Source organism: Hylobates moloch, unplaced genomic scaffold, assembly GCF_009828535.3.
Source record: "Hylobates moloch isolate HMO894 unplaced genomic scaffold, HMol_V3 SCAFFOLD_19, whole genome shotgun sequence".
Classification (NCBI taxonomy): Eukaryota; Metazoa; Chordata; class Mammalia; order Primates; family Hylobatidae; genus Hylobates; species Hylobates moloch.
This window is the reverse complement of record NW_026652294.1, coordinates 73619101-73638071: the sequence shown is the minus strand read 5'-3', so window position 1 is coordinate 73638071 and position 18971 is coordinate 73619101. Positions and strand designations below refer to the sequence as shown.

The 18971-nt window shown below is 38.0% G+C and overlaps 1 protein-coding gene and 1 pseudogene across 1 annotated transcript in view; both read left to right on the top strand.

Annotated features, from left to right (window-relative positions):
• JAK2 (Janus kinase 2) overlaps positions 1 to 18971 on the top strand; it is a 145150-nt gene that overhangs the window by 46542 nt on the left and 79637 nt on the right. The window contains exons 5-6 of the mRNA XM_032138081.2: positions 10098 to 10215; positions 16446 to 16591. Coding sequence (XP_031993972.2) covers positions 10098 to 10215; positions 16446 to 16591 — 264 coding nt within the window. The remainder of the gene's footprint in view (positions 1 to 10097; positions 10216 to 16445; positions 16592 to 18971) is intronic.
• LOC116459103 (casein kinase I-like) lies at positions 4742 to 8046 on the top strand (annotated as a pseudogene).

Below are 18971 nucleotides of genomic sequence, written 5' to 3'. Positions count from 1 at the left end.
AAAGAGTCAAGACCCGTCAGTGTGCTGTATTCAGGAAACCCATCTCACTTGCAGAGACACACATAGGCTCAAAATAAAGGGATGGAGAAAGATCTACCAAGCAAATGGGAAACAAAAAAAGGCAGGGGTTGCAATCCTAGTCTCTGATAAAACAGACTTTAAACCAACAAAGATCAAAAGAGACAAAGAAGGCCATTACATAATGGTAAAGGGATCAATTCAACAAGAAGAACTAACTATCCTAAATATATATGCACCCAACACAGGAGCACCCAGATTCATAAAGCAAGTCCTTAGAGACCTACAAAGAGACTTAGATTCCCAAACAATAATAATGGGAGACTTTAACACCCCCAGGTCAACATTAGACAGATCAACGAAACAGAAAGTTAACAAGGATATCCAGGGATTGAACTCAGCTCTGCACCAAGCGGACCTAATAGACATCTACAGAACTCTCCACCCCAAATCAACAGAATATACATTCTTTTCAGCACCACACCACACCTATTCCAAAACTGACCACATAGTTGGAAGTAAAGCACTCCTCAGGAAACGCAAAGAGCAGAAATTATAACAAACTGTCTCTCAGACCACAGTGCAATCAAACTAGAACTCAGGATTAAGAAACTCACTCAAAACCGCTCAACTACATGGAAACTGAACAACCTGCTCCTGAATGACTACTGGGTACATAGCGAAATAAAGGCAGAAATAAAGATGTTCTTTGAAACGAACAAGAACAAAGACACAACACACCAGAATCTCTGGGACACATTCAAAGCAGTGTGTAGAGGGAAATTTATAGCACTAAATGCCCACAAGAGAAAGCAGGAAAGACCTAAAATTGACACCCTAACATCACAATTAAAAGAACTAGAGAAGCAAGAGCAAACACATTCAAAAGCTAGCAGAAGGCAAGAAATAACTAAGATCAGAGCAGAACTGAAGGAAATAGAGACACAAAAAACCCTTCAAAAAATCAATGAATCCAGGAGCTGGTTTTTTGAAAAGATCAACAAAATTGATAGACTGCTAGCAAGACTAATAAAGAAGAAAAGAGAGAAGAATCAAATAGATGCAATAAAAAGTGATAAAGGGGATATCACCACTGATCCCACAGAAATACAAACTACCATGTGAGAATACTATAAACACCTCTATGCAAATAAACTAGAAAATCTAGAAGAAATGGATAGATTCCTGGACACATACACCCACCCAAGACCAAACCAGGAAGAAGTTGAATCTCTGAATAGACCAATAACAGGCTCTGAAATTGAGGCAATAATTAATAGCTTAGCAACCAAAAAAAGTCCAGGAGCAGATGAATTCACAGCCGAATTCTACCAGAGGTACAAGGAGGAACTGGTATCATTCCTTCTGAAACTATTCCCATCAATAGAAAAAGAGGGACTCCTCCCTGACTCATTTTATGAGGCCCGCATCATCCTGCTACCAAAGCCTGGCAGAGATACAACGAAAAAAGAGAATTTTAGACCAATATCCCTGATGAAGATCGATGCAAAAATCCTCAATAAAATACTGGCAAACCGAATTCAGCAGCACATCAAAAAGCTTATCCACCATGATCAAGTGGGCTTCATCCCTGGGATGCAAGGCTGGTTCAACATACGCAAATCAATAAATGTAATCCAGCATATAAACAGAACCAACGACAAAAACCATATGATTATCTCAATAGATGCAGAAAAGGTCTTTGAGAAGATTCAACAATGCTTCATGCTAAAAACTCTCAATAAATTAGATATTGATGGGACACATCTCAAAATAATAAGAGCTATCTATGTCATACCCACAGCCAATATCATACTGAATGGGCAAAAACTGGAAGCATTCCCTTTGGAAACTGGCACAAGACAGGGATGCCCTCTCTCACCACTCCTATTCAACATAACGCTGGAAGTTCTGGCCAGGGCAGTCAGGCAGGAGAAGGAAATAAAGGGTATTCAATTAGGAAAAGAGTAAGTCAAATTGTCCCTGTTTGCAGATGACATGATTGTATATCTAGAAAACCCCATGGTTTCAGCCCAAAATCTCCTTTAGCTGATAGGCAACTTCAGCAAAGTCTCAGGATACAAAATCAATGTACAAAAATCACAAGCATTCTTATACACCAGTAACAGACAAACAGAGAGCCAAATCATGAGTGAACTCCCATTCACAATTGCTTCAAAGAGAATACCTAGGAATCAAGCTTACAAGGGACATGAAGGACCTCTTCAAGGAGAACTACAAACCACTGCTCAATGAAATAAAAGAGGATACAAACAAATGGAAGAACATTCCATGCTCATGGGTAGGAAGAATCGATATCGTGAAAATGGCCATACTGCCCAAGGTCATTTATAGATTCAATGCCATCCTCATCAAGCTACCAATGACTTTCTTCACAGAATTGGAAAAAACTACTTTAAAATTCATATGGAACCAAAAAAGAGCCTGCATTGTGAAGTCAATCTAAGCCAAAAGAACAAAGCTGGGGGCATCACGCTACCTGACTTCAAACTATACTACAAGGTACAGTAACCAAAACAGCATGGTACTGGTACCAAAACAGAGACGTAGACCAATGGAACAGAACAGAGCCCTCAGAAATAATGCTGCATATCTGCAACCAGCTGATCTTTGACAAACCTGACAAAAACAAGAAATGGGGAAACAATTCCCTTTTTAATAAATGGTGCTGGGAAAACTGGCTAGCCATATGTAGAAAGCTGAAACTGGATCCTTTCCTTACACCTTATACAAAAATTAATTCAAGATGGATGAAAGACTTAAATGTTAGACCTAAAACCATAAAAACCCAGAAGGAAACCTAGGCAATACCATTCAGGACATAGGCATGGGCAAGGACTTCATGTCCAAAACACCAAAAGCAATAGCAACAAAAGCCAAAATTGACAAATGGGATCTAATTAAACTAAAGAGATTCTGCACAGCAAAAGAAACTACCACCAGAGTGAACAGGCAACCTACAGAATGGGAGAACATTTTTGTAATCTACTCATCTGACAAAGGGCTAATATCCAGAATCTACAATGAACTCAAACAAATTTACAAGAAAAAGCAAACAACCGCATCAACAAGTGGGCGAAGGATATGAACAGACACTTCTTGAAAGAAGACATTTATGCAGCCAAAAGACACATGAAAAAATGCTCATCATCACTGATCAGAGAAATAGAAATCGAAACCACAATGAGATACCATCTCACACCAGTTAGAATGGCCATCATTAAAAAGTCAGGAAACAACAGGTGCTGGAGAGGATGTGGAGAAATAGGAACACTTTTACACTGTTGGTGGGACTGTAAACAAGTTCAACCATTGTGGAAGTCAGTGTGGCAATTCCTCAGGGATCTAGAACTAGAAATACCATTTAACCCAGTAATCCCATTGCTGGGTATATACCCAAAGGATTATAAATCATGCTGCTATAAAGACACATGCACATGTATGTTTATTGCGGCAGTATTCACAATAGCAAAGACTTGGAACCAAGCCAAATGTTCAACAATGATAGACTGGATTAAGAAAATGTGGCACATATACACCATGCAATACTATGCAGCCATAAAAAATGATGAATTCATGTCCTTTGTAGGTACATGGATGAAGCTGGAAACCATCATTCTTAGCAAACTATCACAAGGACAAAAAACCAAACACTGCATGTTCTCACTCATAGTTGGGAATTGAACAATGAGAACACATGGACACAGGAAGGGGAACATCACACACCGGGCCTGTTGTGGGGTCGGGGGAGGGGGGAGGGATAGCAATAGGAGACATATCTAATGTTAAATGACGAGTTAATGGGTGCAGCACACCAACATGGCACATGTATAAATATGTAACTAACCTGCACGTTGTGCACATGTACCCTAAAACTTAAAGTATAATAATAAAAAAGGCAAATTGTAAAGATAGTTTCAACAAATCAAATAATCAAAAGGTTAGTATTCTTATTAGTATAAAATTAAAGAGACTGTATCCATTAAACAATTACTTAATGTACATGAATAAATAGCGTCACTAGTTGTGAGAATAATGAATATGAGATTGCTGGCTTCAGCATGTAGTTACAACTATTCATTATTCTCATAACTAGTGATGCTGAGAATTTTTTGAAAAGGCCATTAATGATTTGTTCTTCTTTTGTTAAATATTTCTTCATGTACATTAAGTAATTGTTTAATGGATACAGTGTTTTTAATGCCAACAAATTAGAGGATCAATATGAAATGGACAAATTCCTAGAAAGACACAAGTTATAGGAACTGCTAAAAGAAAGAAAGTTTGAATAGGTCTATGACAAGTAAAGAAATCAATTTAGCAATTTTTATAAAAGCCAAGGCCCAAGTGGCTTCACTTGTGAATTCTGTCACACATTAAAAGAATTATTACTAGTTATTCACAAAAAATAGAAAAGGAAGGAGGATTTCCCAGCTCTTTCAGTGAGTTCCGTATTACCCTGATAACAAATTCAGACAAAGATGTCTAGAAGAAAACAAAACTACAGACCAGTGTTGTAGGTAGAAAATCAACAAAATACTCGCAAACCGAATCCAGCAATACAGCTTGAATATGTCTTAACTGAAATGCTTGGGACCAGAAATGTTTTGGATTTTGGATTTTTTTTGGATATTAGAATATTTGCAGAGTATACACTGGTTGAACATACCTAGTATAAAAATCTAAAGTCTGAAATGCTCTAATGAATATTTCTTTTGCACATCCGGTTAGTGCTCTAAAGGTTTTGGATTTTGGAGCATTTCGGATTTCAGATTTCAGATTAGGAATGCTCAGTGTGTTTATAAAACGATTAAATACTATGACCAGGTGGGATTTATCCCAGGAAATACAAGGTTAGTGTAACTTCCAAAAATCAATCAATGTAATGCACCACATTAATAGAATAAATGACCAAAACCACATGATCATCCCAAGAGACACAGAAAAAAGTATCTGATAAAATCCAGCATCCCATCATTATAAAAAAAACTTAACACAATAGGAATGGCAAGGAACTTCCTCAATTTGTTAAAGGGCATCTATAAAAAATCCAAAAGTAAGGTCATACTTAATGGTGAAAGACTGAATGCCTTCTCCCTATGATCAGGAGTGAGATGAAGATTGCTATTCTTACCACTTTGATTTAACACTATACTGTAGATTCAGGGTAGGGAAATTAGGCAAGAAAAAGAAATAAAAGGTATTTATATTGGAAAATAAGAAGTAAAACTGTAGTCATCCTGCTGTATCCATGGGTTTCACATCCATGGATTAAACCAACCGCAGATTGAAAACACTTGGAAAGAAAGTTGTGCTTGTACTGAACATGTACAGACTTTTTCTTGTCATTATTCCCTAAAGAATACAGTATAACAATTATTTACATAACATTTACATTGTATTAGGTATTATAAATAGTCTAGAGATTTTAAATTATACTGAAGGATGTGCACAGTTTATATGCAAATACTATGCCATTGTATATCAGGAACATGAGCATTTGCAGATTTTGGTATGTGTGGGAGGTTCTGGAACTAGTACTACATAGATACCAAAGGATGATTGTGTATTCACAGATTACACGATCTTGCATATTAAAAATCCTAAGAAATTAATAAAAAAACGATTAGAACTAATACATGAGCTCAGGTCAGTTGCAGAATAGAAGATCAATATATAAAAATCAGTTATATTTCTATACACAGACAAAGAACAATCCAAAAATGAAATTAAAAAAATTTCATTAACAATAGCATAACAAATTTTTAGGAATAAACTTAATGAAAGAAGTGTAAAATGTATACACTGAGAAATATAAAACGTCATTGAAAGAAATTAAGGAAACACCTAAATAAATGGAAAGCTATCTCATAGAGGACTTCATATTTTTAAGATGGCAATGCTCCTTAATTGATCTGTATGTTCAATGCAATTCCTACTGAAATCCTAAATGTCTTTATTGCAGAAATTGACAAGTTAATCATAAATTTATATAAAAAGCAAAGGGACTTAGCATAGCTAAAATAATCTTGAAAAAAGAACAAAGTTTGAAGACTTACACTTCCTAATTACAAAATTTATTACAAAACGACTGTAATCAAGACAATGTGATACTAAAGGATGAATATACAGATTAATGGAAAGGAATTGACAGTCTCAATGTAATTTCTCACATTGATGGTAACTGATTTTTGATCAGGGTGCCAAGACAATTCATGGGCAAAGAATAGTCTTTTTAAGTAACAGTGCTGGGACAACTGGATATCCACATGTAAACTAATGAAGTAAGACAATCAACTTCACACTATATACAAAAAAAAAAAGCTTAAAGTGGATCATAGGCCTATATATAAGAGCTAAACTTACTAAAACTCCCAGAAGAAACACAGAAGTCTTCGTGTACTTAGATTAGGCAGTGGTTTCTTAGATATGACACCAAACGCTCAAGTGACAAAAGAAAAATAGTTAAGTTAGGCTTTATCAAAGTTAAAAACATCTGTGCGTCAAAGGACACTATCAAAAATGTGAAAAGACAACCCAAAAAATGGAAGAAAATGTTTGGGAATCATATATCTCATAACTGTCTTATCTCCAGAATATAAAAGAATTCTTACAGCTCAACAATACAATGACAACTTAATTTAAAAAGTAGGCAAGGGACTTGAATAGACGTTTTTCCAAATAAGATATACAAAGGGCCAATAAGCATGTAAAAAGAGGCCCAACAGGCGGGCCCCTGAGCCGGCGCCCGGGAGCATGGTGCGCCAGGCGCCTTCCACCCTTAACATGGGGAGGCTGGCCCAGGTGGCGCAGGAGCTGCAGCGGGGCCCGAGTGGGTGCCCGAGCACGAGCCGGAGAGGGGCCGGAGCGGGGGTCTGCGCCACGCTGCTGAAGCCTGGCCGGCCGCCCAGACACTGCCCGCAGCCTGGCCGTGGCGGAGCCAAGGAAAGAATCTCTATACAAACAAATACGTGGCTATCAAATTGGAGTTGATCAAATCCCCGACCCCGCAGCTGCACCTGGGTACTGGTTCTACAAGCAGCTCAGCGCCATAGAGGGCGTCCCTCAGGTCTACTACCTACTACAGCCTGGAGGACCTGTTCCACCTTCACGCCCAAGACGGTGCTCCTGATCGCCATCCGGCTGATCACGCGCATGGATTATGTGCACACCAAGAACCTCATTTACCAGGATGTGAAGCCCGAGAACTTCCTGGTGGGGCGTCCAGGGACCAAGCGGCAGCACGCCATCCACATTATCCACTTGGGTCTGGCCAAGGGGTACATTGGCCGGGACCAAGAAGCACATCCCATGCCGCCAGCACAAGAGTTTGACAGGCACGGCGTGCTACATGAGCATCAACATGCACCTGGGCAAGGAGCAGAGCCACTGCAACAACCTGGAGGTGCTGGGCCATATGTTCATGTACTTCCTGTGCAACAGCCTCCCCTAGCAGGGGCTCAAGGCTGACACGATCATGAACGGTACGGAAGATCGGGGACACCAAGCGCGCCACGCCCATCGAAGTGCTCTGCAAGAGCTTCCCGGAGGAGATGGCTACGTACCTGCACTACATGCGGTGCCTGGACTTTGAGAAGCCTGACTATGACTACCTGCGGAAGCTCTCCAGCTACCTTTTCGACCGAAGCGGCTTCGTGTTCGACTCTGTGTAGGACTGGCCCGGGAAGCCCTTGGCGACCCCCATCAGCACTGTCCACACCGACCTGCCCTCCCAGCCTCAGCTTCGGGACAAAGATCAGCCGCACAGCAAAAACCAGGCGCTGAACACCACCAATGGGTAGCTGAACGCGGACGACCCCACGGCCGGCCACTCCAGCGCCCATCATGGAGCCTGCAGAGATGGAGGTGGGCGATGAAACCAAATGCTGCTGTTTCTTCCCCCTAAATCTCCTCCGTGCGTCCCCTTGGGGCGCGAGCCTGTGTGAGGCCCTTAGGGCCCACGCACAGCGGCCCAGGGCCAGACGCTGGCTGGAAGCCAGGACGTAGACTGCAGGGTCTCGGCGGGCGGCCCCATCCCCGGGACGAGGGGTGACTTCCTTCATGTAAGACTGGCCAAAATTTCTACACCTGTGTCTAGTCAGCCCCTCCAAGAGCATGAACTATTTAAAACAAGGAATAAAGGGAGGAAAAAAAAGGCCCCCTCTACGCCCCACCCCTGCCCCTCCATTTCTTTGCTGAAGTGAGTAGTGTGATCCCGGAGGCCCCCATCGCTGAGGCCCAGCCTCGGCCGCGCCAGCCGCCCCCGTTAGCGTCATAAAGTCCAGCTTGTCTCCCTCGATCCAAAGGCCGTTTTCTCGATGGGAGGGCAGGCCTGGCCTGGAGGGGTGCTGTGGGGCCATCTTGCCCAGGCCCACCTGGGAGGGACACAGGCATTGCTGCCAGGGGTGAGGCTGTGCCCCAGGCCTCCCCAAAACTAAAGGGGAAGGGAGGGGTGGGGCCACGGCTGAAGCCAGCCCCTCAACCAAAATGCTGCACCAAAGCTCGGGCGCCGCAGGCACAGCCGCTGCAGCCTTTCACAGCCTGGCCCCGGCGAGGGGCAGGTGGGCCCTGCTAGGAGGGTGCTTCTCGAGGCACCTGTTCCTGGAGGCTGCGCTCTGACCCTCAGAACCTGAGGCGGGGTGGGTCGGCTGGCGTTGCCCTGCTCGGCCCCTGGGCCCTGCTGCGTGGGGGCGCGTAGGCACGTGGCTTCCTGTCTCTGTGCTCCGCCCCCTGGCAAGCAGCCGCAGACAAAATTCCTTAAAGCCCCCGGCCCGGCCCTGCAGGTGTATGTGCAGGGGGACCTGGGGGTGGCCCTGGACTGGCTGGCGGTCCCCCAGCGGGTCAGCTTGAGGCCGTGCCCAGGGCGGTGGCCCTGAGTCTGGTTTTTGCTTTACCAAGTGTACAGAAATGGCATTTACGTTTCTCTGATGCTCTTTTGAAGCCATACAACTTAGGGGCTTAAAAAAAAAAAAGGAAAAATGAAACCCTCCAAAAAAAGATGCCCAACGTCATTGGTCATTAGAGAAATACAAATCAAAACCACGATGGGACAATAATAGGTCTACAAGCATGGCAAAAATCAGAAAGACAAACAATAACAAGTGTTAAAGGATTTGGACTAACTTGGATGCAATATATTGCTGTTGGGAATGTAAAGTGGTGCTGCTACTTTGGAAAACAGTGTGGCCATTCCTCAAAAGGGTAAACATAGAGTTATCATATGACCCAGCCATTCTACTTCTAGATATATATGCAATAGAAATGAAAACATATATCCACAAAAACTTGTACATGACTCTTCATACTAGCGTTATTAACAATAGCAAAATAATAGAAACAAACCCAAATATTTGTCAGGCGATGAATGGATACAGAAAAAGTAGTATAATCATACAATGAAATATTAATTTGGCAATAAAAGGAAATGAAGTAACGATACATGCTCTAATGTGGATGAACCTTGAAAACATTATGCTGAGTGAAAGAAGGCAGACAGGCCACATGTTCTAAAATTAGATTGTGGTGATATTTGTACAATGCTATGAATAAACTAAAAACACTGAATTTTACACTTTAAGTGGGTGGACTTTATGGTATGTGAATTATATCTCAATAAAGGTGTTACTAAAAGACAATATAGAGTATTCTTTGTTTCTTTGAAGGACAAGTTTTTAACTTCCATTTCTCCAAAGAAGCAATTATTTGTTTTTATACCAAATTAGTATTTTCAGATTCTCTACTGATGTTACTAGATTAAATTATGTTTTTAATTTTTTGTTAATGTTTTATTTCTACATTTTTTGTTTCCTACTATTGCTTCTACATTTTGTGTACTGAAGGAGGTAGTATATTGATTTTACACTTATATTTCTTGTACTTTCTGCCTATATTAGTGTTATCCATGTATACTTTTGTCTCAAATTTATATTTAATACTGTTAGCTGTGTTTTCTAAGTATGGGATAATACCTTTCAGTATGCTGTAGGTGACTATATATAGTTAGTACGTTTGTATTTGAACTATTTGGAAGCTGACCAAATGTTTTTATTATCTTGTAGATTTTACTTTCCTCGTTGGTATTGCAGTGGCAGCAACAGAGCCTATCGGCATGGAATATCTCGAGGTGCTGAAGCTCCTCTTCTTGATGACTTTGTCATGTCTTACCTCTTTGCTCAGGTATGATTATACTATCTTACTTGTACATGTGTTAAATGATAAATATCTTGCTGCTTAATAAGTCACTTAATCAGGAAAAACTTCACATATGGGAAAATTGCAGTTCTGTCTTGCACAGCAGGTGCAGAGAAGTAACAAAATTGAGTCTTTTAGCACTAGTTTTTAATCCCATGGTTTGTGGATAACAGAATGTATTTTATAAAGATTTTTTTGGATTGATGCTTTTGAATTTCTTTTTTTAGGACTTTAGATCATTTTAAGGATTTCGCAAGGTGTAGACTGAGGTTTACAACATGATTCATGTACACATACGTGGCTGAAATATTAGTAACATTTCTTTAGGGTTTTTAAAAAATTTTTTGAACAATTTCAGGCTTCTACAATGGACAATGAACTGTAGAGAAAGTAGGTTACATAAAAAAATGAGCTCTGATAGTTTGTGTAGCTATTTATAGGAAGGTGACTGGATGTTGATACTTAGTCTAAGAGCTATATTCAAGTTATTTGTTCACTAATACAGTTATGTCAAATTTTTGTATTGTGTTGGTATTTCATAATGCTTTCTTCTCTCTTACCTTGATTTAAACAGTAATTGAAATATTTTGTCATTAAATAACTTGTTTTTATGTGCTGCTAGACTAGTAGGAATAGAAACTAAAGGAAGAAAATATATTAGTGCTCTTGGGTAAAAATAGGCACTTGGTATCCCCAGGGTATCAGGAGTTCTAAATCAGATTTGCTAATATTGTAGCAAATAAGCCCACAGATCCCCATGGCTCGCATTTCTGAGAGGAAGCCTAGTAAGGCTAGTTCAGTTTAGGAACAACAAAAGGAAAAATATTTCTCTATTGGGGTATGAGACCAACAAACTTTATTTTTATTGTGGTAAGAAATATATAATAAAAATGACCATTTTAGCCATTTTAAGTGTACAGTTCAGTTGTATTAAGTACAAATACATTGTTGTACAACCATCATCACCATCCATCTCCAGAACATTTTTCATCTTCCCAAATGGAAACTTCATACCCATTAAATAATAACTCACTATTTCCCACTCCCAGTGGCCTTTTGCAATCACCATTCTACTTTCTGACTATAAATCTGCCTTTTCTAGGTACCTCATACAAATGGAATTATACAGCATTTGTCCTTTTTTGACTGGCTTATTTCACTTAGCGTAACGTCTGCTAGGTTCATCCATATTGTAGCATGTGCCAGAATTTCTTTCCTTTTTAAGGCTGAATAATATTCCATTGCATATGTATACTGCATTTTATTTGTTCATTCATCTGTTGATGGATACTTGGGTTGCTGCTGTGAACATGGGTAAACAAATGTTTCCTTGAGTCCCTGTTTTGATTCTTTTCGATATATACCCAGAAGTGGAATTGCTGGATCATATGGTAAATTTATAATTTTTTTTTTGAGGAACTGCTACATTGTTTTCTGTAGTGGCTGCACTATTTTTCAGTTCTACCAGCAGTGCACAAGTGTTCCAATTTCTCAACATCCTCAACAATGCTTTGCTTTGTTTGATAATAGCCATCTCTATGGGTATGAGGTGGTATCATTGTGATTTTGATGCATACTTCTCTAACAACCAGTGATGATGAACATCTTTTCATATGCTTGTTGGCCATCTGTTTATCTTCTTTGCAGAGATGTTGCTTGTTGGCTATTTGTTTATCTTCTTTGCAGAGATGTCTATTCAAGTCCTTTGCCCATTTTCAAATCAGGTTGTTTGTTTGTTGTTGTATTATAGAAATCATTATTCTGGATCTTAACTCCTTATAAGATACATGATTTGTAGATAGTTTTTCCCATTCTCTAGGTTGCCTTTTCATTCTGTTGCTTGTCTTTTGATGGACAAAAGTTTTAAATTTGGCTGTATTCTAATTTATCTATTTTTTGTTTCCTATGTTTTTGGTGTCATATCCAAGAAATCATTGCCAAATCCAATGTTATGAAGCTTGCTTTCTGTTTTCTTGTAAGAGTTTTATCATTTTAGCTCTTACATTTAGGGCTTGGGTCCATTTTGAGTTAATTTTTGTCTATCGTGAAGGTAAGGGCCCAACTTCTTTTGCTTGTGAATATCCAGTTTTCCTAGCACCATTTATTGAAAGACTGTCTTTTCTCCATTGAATGGTCTTGGCACCTTTGTTGAAAATCATTTGACCACGAGCCTATGTTTTTATACAGCTCCTTTATCTGTATAGCCATTATAAAAAGAGAGGGGGATGGAGAGAGGCTTCTAAGAATAGTCTTTTGAAAATAGGATATTATGAGGTTACAACTTTCTGTTGCTTTTACGAGTATATTATTTCACCTGTGCTGCAGAGCTAGTATATTTTGGGGGCAGGCTGGTTAAGTCCCATCTATAAGCCAAGTTTTCCCAAACTATTCATTCAGCTAGTTTAGCCTAACATTAATACTGCAATGTCTAGTATTTTTGATCTAGAAAAATTTTGGGTGATTTCAGAATACTCAATTTTATCCTTCTAGGAAGGACTGTCTTATCTAGCATGGCAAGGTAATTCCACCATATAATTCTAAATTATGTCTAGATAGTACCACAAGCAATTTTCTATTTTTTAATGTTTTTACTTCTCTAAATTTCTGCCCAGAAAATATGATAGTATTTAGATTACTCTAAAATTGTACTGCTATCATTTTATATTATATGCATGTTGTAGACTATATATAACAAATTTGACCAGTGGCATTACCAGAGTGTAAGAATATCTTGACATCTTTAAATAACCAAAAAATAGATAAGCCACTGAACTGTCTTTAAAGTTCTTAAGACAGTACCTGTAGGAAGACAGATTTGGAAAAGGTAAGCAAATAAAAAAAGTAAGATGGCCCTTTTAAATTCAGTTTCCTCTGGGAATTAATTGCCTTTATATCATGAAATATGGCTGCTAAGCAAATAAACTGCTGACATGTGAAAAACTTTTAATTAATTCATATCTATTCAATAACAATTGGATGTTTACCTCATGTTCTTGGCGTCATTTCTGATTTTGTGACTGTGACTGTTTTTTATTTCCCTGGCTAATGAAGCTATAAATTTCTTAAGTTCAAATTTTGTCAGCTACTCAAATGAGAAAAGGTTTTCTTTCTTATTTTATTTTTTTGTAGAAATGGGGGTCTTTGATGACTAGGCTGGCACTATGATAGCTTACTGCAGGCTTGAAGTCCTGGGCTCAAGTGATTGTCTTGCTTCAGCCTGTCAGCCTCCTGAGTAGCTAGGTACAGGTGTGTGCCACTATGCCTGGCTAATTTTTTTAGTTTTGTTTTTGTGGAGATGGGGTCTTGCTCTATTGTCCAGGCTGGTTTCAAACACCTGGCTTCAAATGGTCCTCCTACCTCAGCCTCCCAAAGTGCTGGGATTATGGGTGTGAGCCACCATACCTGGCCTGAAATTTTTCAGTAGTTTTAATTAAATGAAATTTTTGAGGGTACATACTATAATATTTAAGGAACAGTATTTATTATGTTTTGGCATTTGAGACTCTTCCATTTGTAACTTTTCTCTAGTGAATAGTTTATTATGTTTTTAGTATTGCTATCACTCATTTTTCATATATTTATTGTCTTTTGGTCATGACTTCCATAGAATTTCCACATGAACAGAATTTGTTATCTACCAGTTCTTTTCTTTTCTTTTCTTTTCTTTTTTTTTTTTTGAGACGGAGTCTCCCACTGTTGCCTGGGCTGGAGTGCAATGGCATGATCTCAGCTCACTGCAACCTCTGCTTCCCAGGTTCAAGTGATTCTCCTGACTCAGCCTCCCTAGTAGCTGGGATTACAGGTGCCCGCCACTACGCCTGGCTAATTTTTTGTATTTTTAGTAGAGATGGGGTTTCACTATGTTGGCCAGGCTGGTCTCGAACTCCTAACCTTGTCATCTGCCCGCCTTGGCCTCCCAACGTGCTGGGATTACAGGCATGAGCCACTGCACCCAGCCCATCTACTAGTTCTATATGGAACCAAGGCAGGCTATTAAAAATAATCTACCAAGTCATTGATCATCTTCTACTTAAACAGTGTAACTTACTTGCCTGTTTTAAAAAATGTGGTGAAATAAGTGTTTAAAATTGAGCAAAAATCTGCCTCCTACCCTGAATTAATTTTGTATTAGCAACATTTAGGCCTTTGTTTTGGGTGATACTGATTATTTGATGGTGTGCTTCTTAATAGTTTATTTTCTTACATGAAAATATCTTCTATATTTTATTAATAGAAAAGCAAATATACTTTTAAATATGTTTCTTTTAATAAAATTAGTTTTAAAAGGTTTCAGTAAAGCTTTAATTTCATGAGACAAGTTATCACATCAAAAGAAGAGAAATATAGATGTAGAGTATAGAAGGCCCTATATTTATCTTGTCCGGTTTAAAACCTTGATTCACATTGTTATTTTAGGTAATATGGCTCTTACCTTTTTTTCTACAAAGAAAATTGGTATTATGTTTAGAATATTTGTACTTTTGCTTTCTTTTTCTTTTTCCTGTTACGTGCTCAGTCTGATTTATCTATATTCCTAAATCCTCCAGGTCAAAATCTTAGAACCTCTGTGTTTCTCTCTTCTTCATTCTTTTTACAATATATAGTTAATAAAGTTATCAGCCTTTTTTCAGAATCTTTTAGTATCTTCTGTTTTCTGGATCAGATCCTTATTATTTCGTATCTGAGCCATACACCAGCCTCTTAAAGAGCCTCCCTAAATACACTTTTATTTTCTTCAAGCACTTCTATCATTGCTACTACTCTGCCAACGGAAGAGACATGATGAAAACAGATCTCCACAGTTTCTAGGATCAGGTCATTCAAGGGTACCTGCAGTCTGACCCCAAATTACTTTTCTAAGTTTTAATCCACATTATTTCTTCACATAAACTTCAGGCCCTAATCAAATTAGTTTATGCATCTGAACATATCTTGTGCTTTTTTGTGTGTGTCATTCCTTCTATTTCTTTACCCTGTTTTGTGTCTATCATACATTTCTTTATTTTTAAACACACTGTGAAACCCTCCTTCCATGAAACCCGCCTTGATTACTCCAGCTGTATATAATCTTAACTTTCTCCAAGTTCCTGAAGGAGCTTTTGTGTGGTGCTTCCTATATCATATCTGGTGTTATAATTATTTGCTTCTGTTTAGCTTCTAAGCTAAATTTTGGTCCCCTTGATGACTGAGACCACATCTTATACAGTCATGTGTCACTTACTTATGGGGATATATTCTGAGAAATACGTTGTTAGGCAATTTTATTGTTCTGTGACTATCATGTATTGTACTTATGCAAACCTATATGTTATAGCCTAGTATATGCCTAGTCTATATGGTATAGCCTATTATTGCTCTAGGCTACAAACTTATATAGCATGTTGCTGTACTGAATATTGTAGGCAACTGTAACACAATGGTAAGTATTTGTGTAGTTAAACATATGTAAACATAAAAAAGGTACAGTAAAAATGCAGTATTACAATCTTCTGGAACCATCGTTATATATGTGGTCTGCCATTGACCAAAACATTGTTATGGGGCACATGGCTATTTGTTTGTATCCAACACCACTTGTAGCATGATGCTTCCAACATAATTGGAGTTCAGTATATATTTAACTCAGTAATATCTACTTTAATTTAGGTAATTTTTATGTAGAAGATATAATTTGAAGATACATTTAATGAAATAAGTTGATGTTGTATGTACTCTGTAATTGGGAACCCAGTGTAAATCAGTTAACATTTGCAAATGAACTTTTATTAAAATTGTATTGCAAAATAAATGAAAATTAAAGGAGGAATTTAATTATGCCATTTATTTATTTATTAATTATTTTAGAGACTGGGTCTTGGTCTGTTACCCAGACTGGGGTGCAGTGGTGTGTCATAGCTCGAGAGATCCTCCTACCTCAGCCCCCCAAGTAGCTGGGACTGCAGGTGTGTGCCACCATGCCTGGCTAATTTTTAAATTTTTTGTAGAGATGAGATCTTGCCATGTTGCCCAGGCTGGTCTCAAACTCCTGGGCTCAAGTGATCTTCATGCCTTGGCCTCCCAAAGTTCTGGGATTACAGGCATGAGCCGCTGAGCCTAGCCAATTTGTATCTTGTAAATGCATATGTTCTGAAAATTATGATTAAAATGTAATCACAGATTAAAACATGATAATGAAACTTAGGATGAGCTATTTCCTTCTAAATTTTTGGTTCTAGTGGCGGCATGATTTTGTGCATGGATGGATAAAAGTACCTGTGACTCATGAAACACAGGAAGAATGTCTTGGGATGGCAGTGTTAGACATGATGAGAATAGCCAAAGAAAACGATCAGACCCCACTGGCCATCTATAACTCTATCAGGTAATTTTCTTTTGCAAATCCTTACCCATAAGTGTGAGTAGAGATTTTATATAATTCATATATATTTTCTGTGTTTACCTATGCCTTTTGATTTTGTAATACTAGTTAAGTACCCCTTATCTAAAATGCTTGGAATCAGAAATGTTTCAGATTTTGGATATTTCCAGATTTTGGAATATTGGCGTTGAACTTACCAGTTGAGCACCCCTAATCCAAAATGCTCTAATAAGCATTTCCTTTGAACATCATGTTGACATTCAAAAAGTTCTGGATTTTGGAACATTTCGTATTTCAGATATTTGCAAGAGGGATAGTCAACCTGTAATAAAAAATCATATGGGTAAGTTTTATATCTTGGGAGTAAAACACACTTTGTAAAGTGAAATTATTGAAAGAGTTGTACTACAGGAAATATCATAGGTATTAAATATCTATTATTTGATTTCATTTATTCTGAGAAGGTTAGGTAAGTTCAGAGGAATATAAGAAACACCTGGAGGCATACTTTTCGATAGTAGATCCTCCAGTTGCCTATATAAATGACCTGAATAAGTATTTCCCAAATGGTGGTGTATATTTTATTTGCATTAGAATCATGTGGGGGAGCCTGTTAAAATCAAAGATTTCTGGGTCCTAATCTAAGAGATTTGGATTCAGTAAATCTGAGTTGAAGCCCACAAATATGAATTTTTACAGGTGCTCTAGGGTATTCTTATACAAATGATCCAAACTCTGCATTCTTCAAATTATTCTTCTGCTTATTGAACTTGACAGTCATGGCTAATAGTTTTTTGAAACACTACAGGCTATAAAACTACTTTTTAAAAAGGTATATATACGAATGGTTTGACTTTAAGTTTGAAGGCTAAATATGTATTTTATATATTACATACTTCCCAGATTACAAATTTGAGTACGTCATGAGTGTGGTTAAAGCTTCCTTTTTTGAAATTGTTCTCCCAATAACTGGCTTCAGTCATTTCTTTGCCATGTCACCAAAACAGTTACATACCCAATTTGCAGAGTATCAATTTCTGTATTTCTCTCTTTGGTTTTAAATATTCTTGTTTTACTTTCAGATGTCTTTTAGGCCTTAACCCAAGGGTGTAGGCCATAGGGTATAATTTTAGGAACTCAGGAATCTAGAAGATTCCAAAGCCCAAAGGGGAAAAAAACACATTCATTCATTCAACAGCTATTTATTGAATAGTAGAACATAGTTGGAGGAAGAGTATCGTAGATGTCGTTACATAGAAACTGAAGGAATTCAGGGCAACACAGTTGAAGAACAGAAGCTTTGACCCATTGAAGATGAATGTTATAAATATGAAGCCATCTCTAGACTTATGCTATCGTGGAATATTTCTGCTTTGGAAACCATGATGTCATCCAAATTCTTGGCACAATCTTTCTATGTAGATTGTAGTTTCTTCCAGTTCAAGAATCATGTCATCTATTACTCTTCTCCCTACATTATTTAGTCTAGTGTCCTAAACCTAATGACTATTTAGTAACTGTATTTATCTGATTCTTTTAACTCATGCTCTTAGCCAGGATATAAACACACATGCAAAATGCTGCATCATTTTTTTTTACTGCTTTACTTTAAAAATAGTGTAGATATTTAACATTCATATAAGACTCCATGATAGTTTAAAAGAGTTCATTGAGATAATTTACAAATCATAAATCTCACCCATTTAAAGTATACAATTTAATATTCTGTATTATATTCACAGGGTTGTATAAAGATGACCACAATCTAATTTTAGAACATTTTCATCCTTTCTGAAAGAAACCCCATGCCCATTAGCATTCAGTCCTCATCCCACTTTCCCCCAGCCTCTGGAAACCACTTATCTTTTTGTTCACGTGGATTTTCCTGTCTCAAACATTTCATATAAATAGAATCATGCAAAATGTGGTGTGGCATTTTTTTGTCTGGCTTCTTTCACTTAGTGTGATGATTCCAAGGTTCATTCATGTTGTAGAATGTATCTGTACCTCATTTCTTTTTATTGCTGAATCATATTTCATTATATAGATATACCACATTTTGCTTATTTGTTCTTCACTTGATGAAAATGTGGGCTGCTTCCATGTTTTGGCTATTGTGACTAATGTGGCTATGAACAGTTGTATATGAGTAATTTTGTGGATATATTTTTTTCATTTTTTCTTGTGCATATATTTAGGAGGGGAATTCTTGGAACATATGGTAACTGTTTAACTTTTTGAGGAACTGCTTAACTTTTCAAAAGCAGCTGTGCCACATTACATTCACATTAGCAGTGCTTGAAGAGTTCCAACTCTTTCCGCACTTGTTTCTGTCTGTCTTTATTTTATCCATCCAGTGGGTGGAAGTGCTGTCTCATTCTAG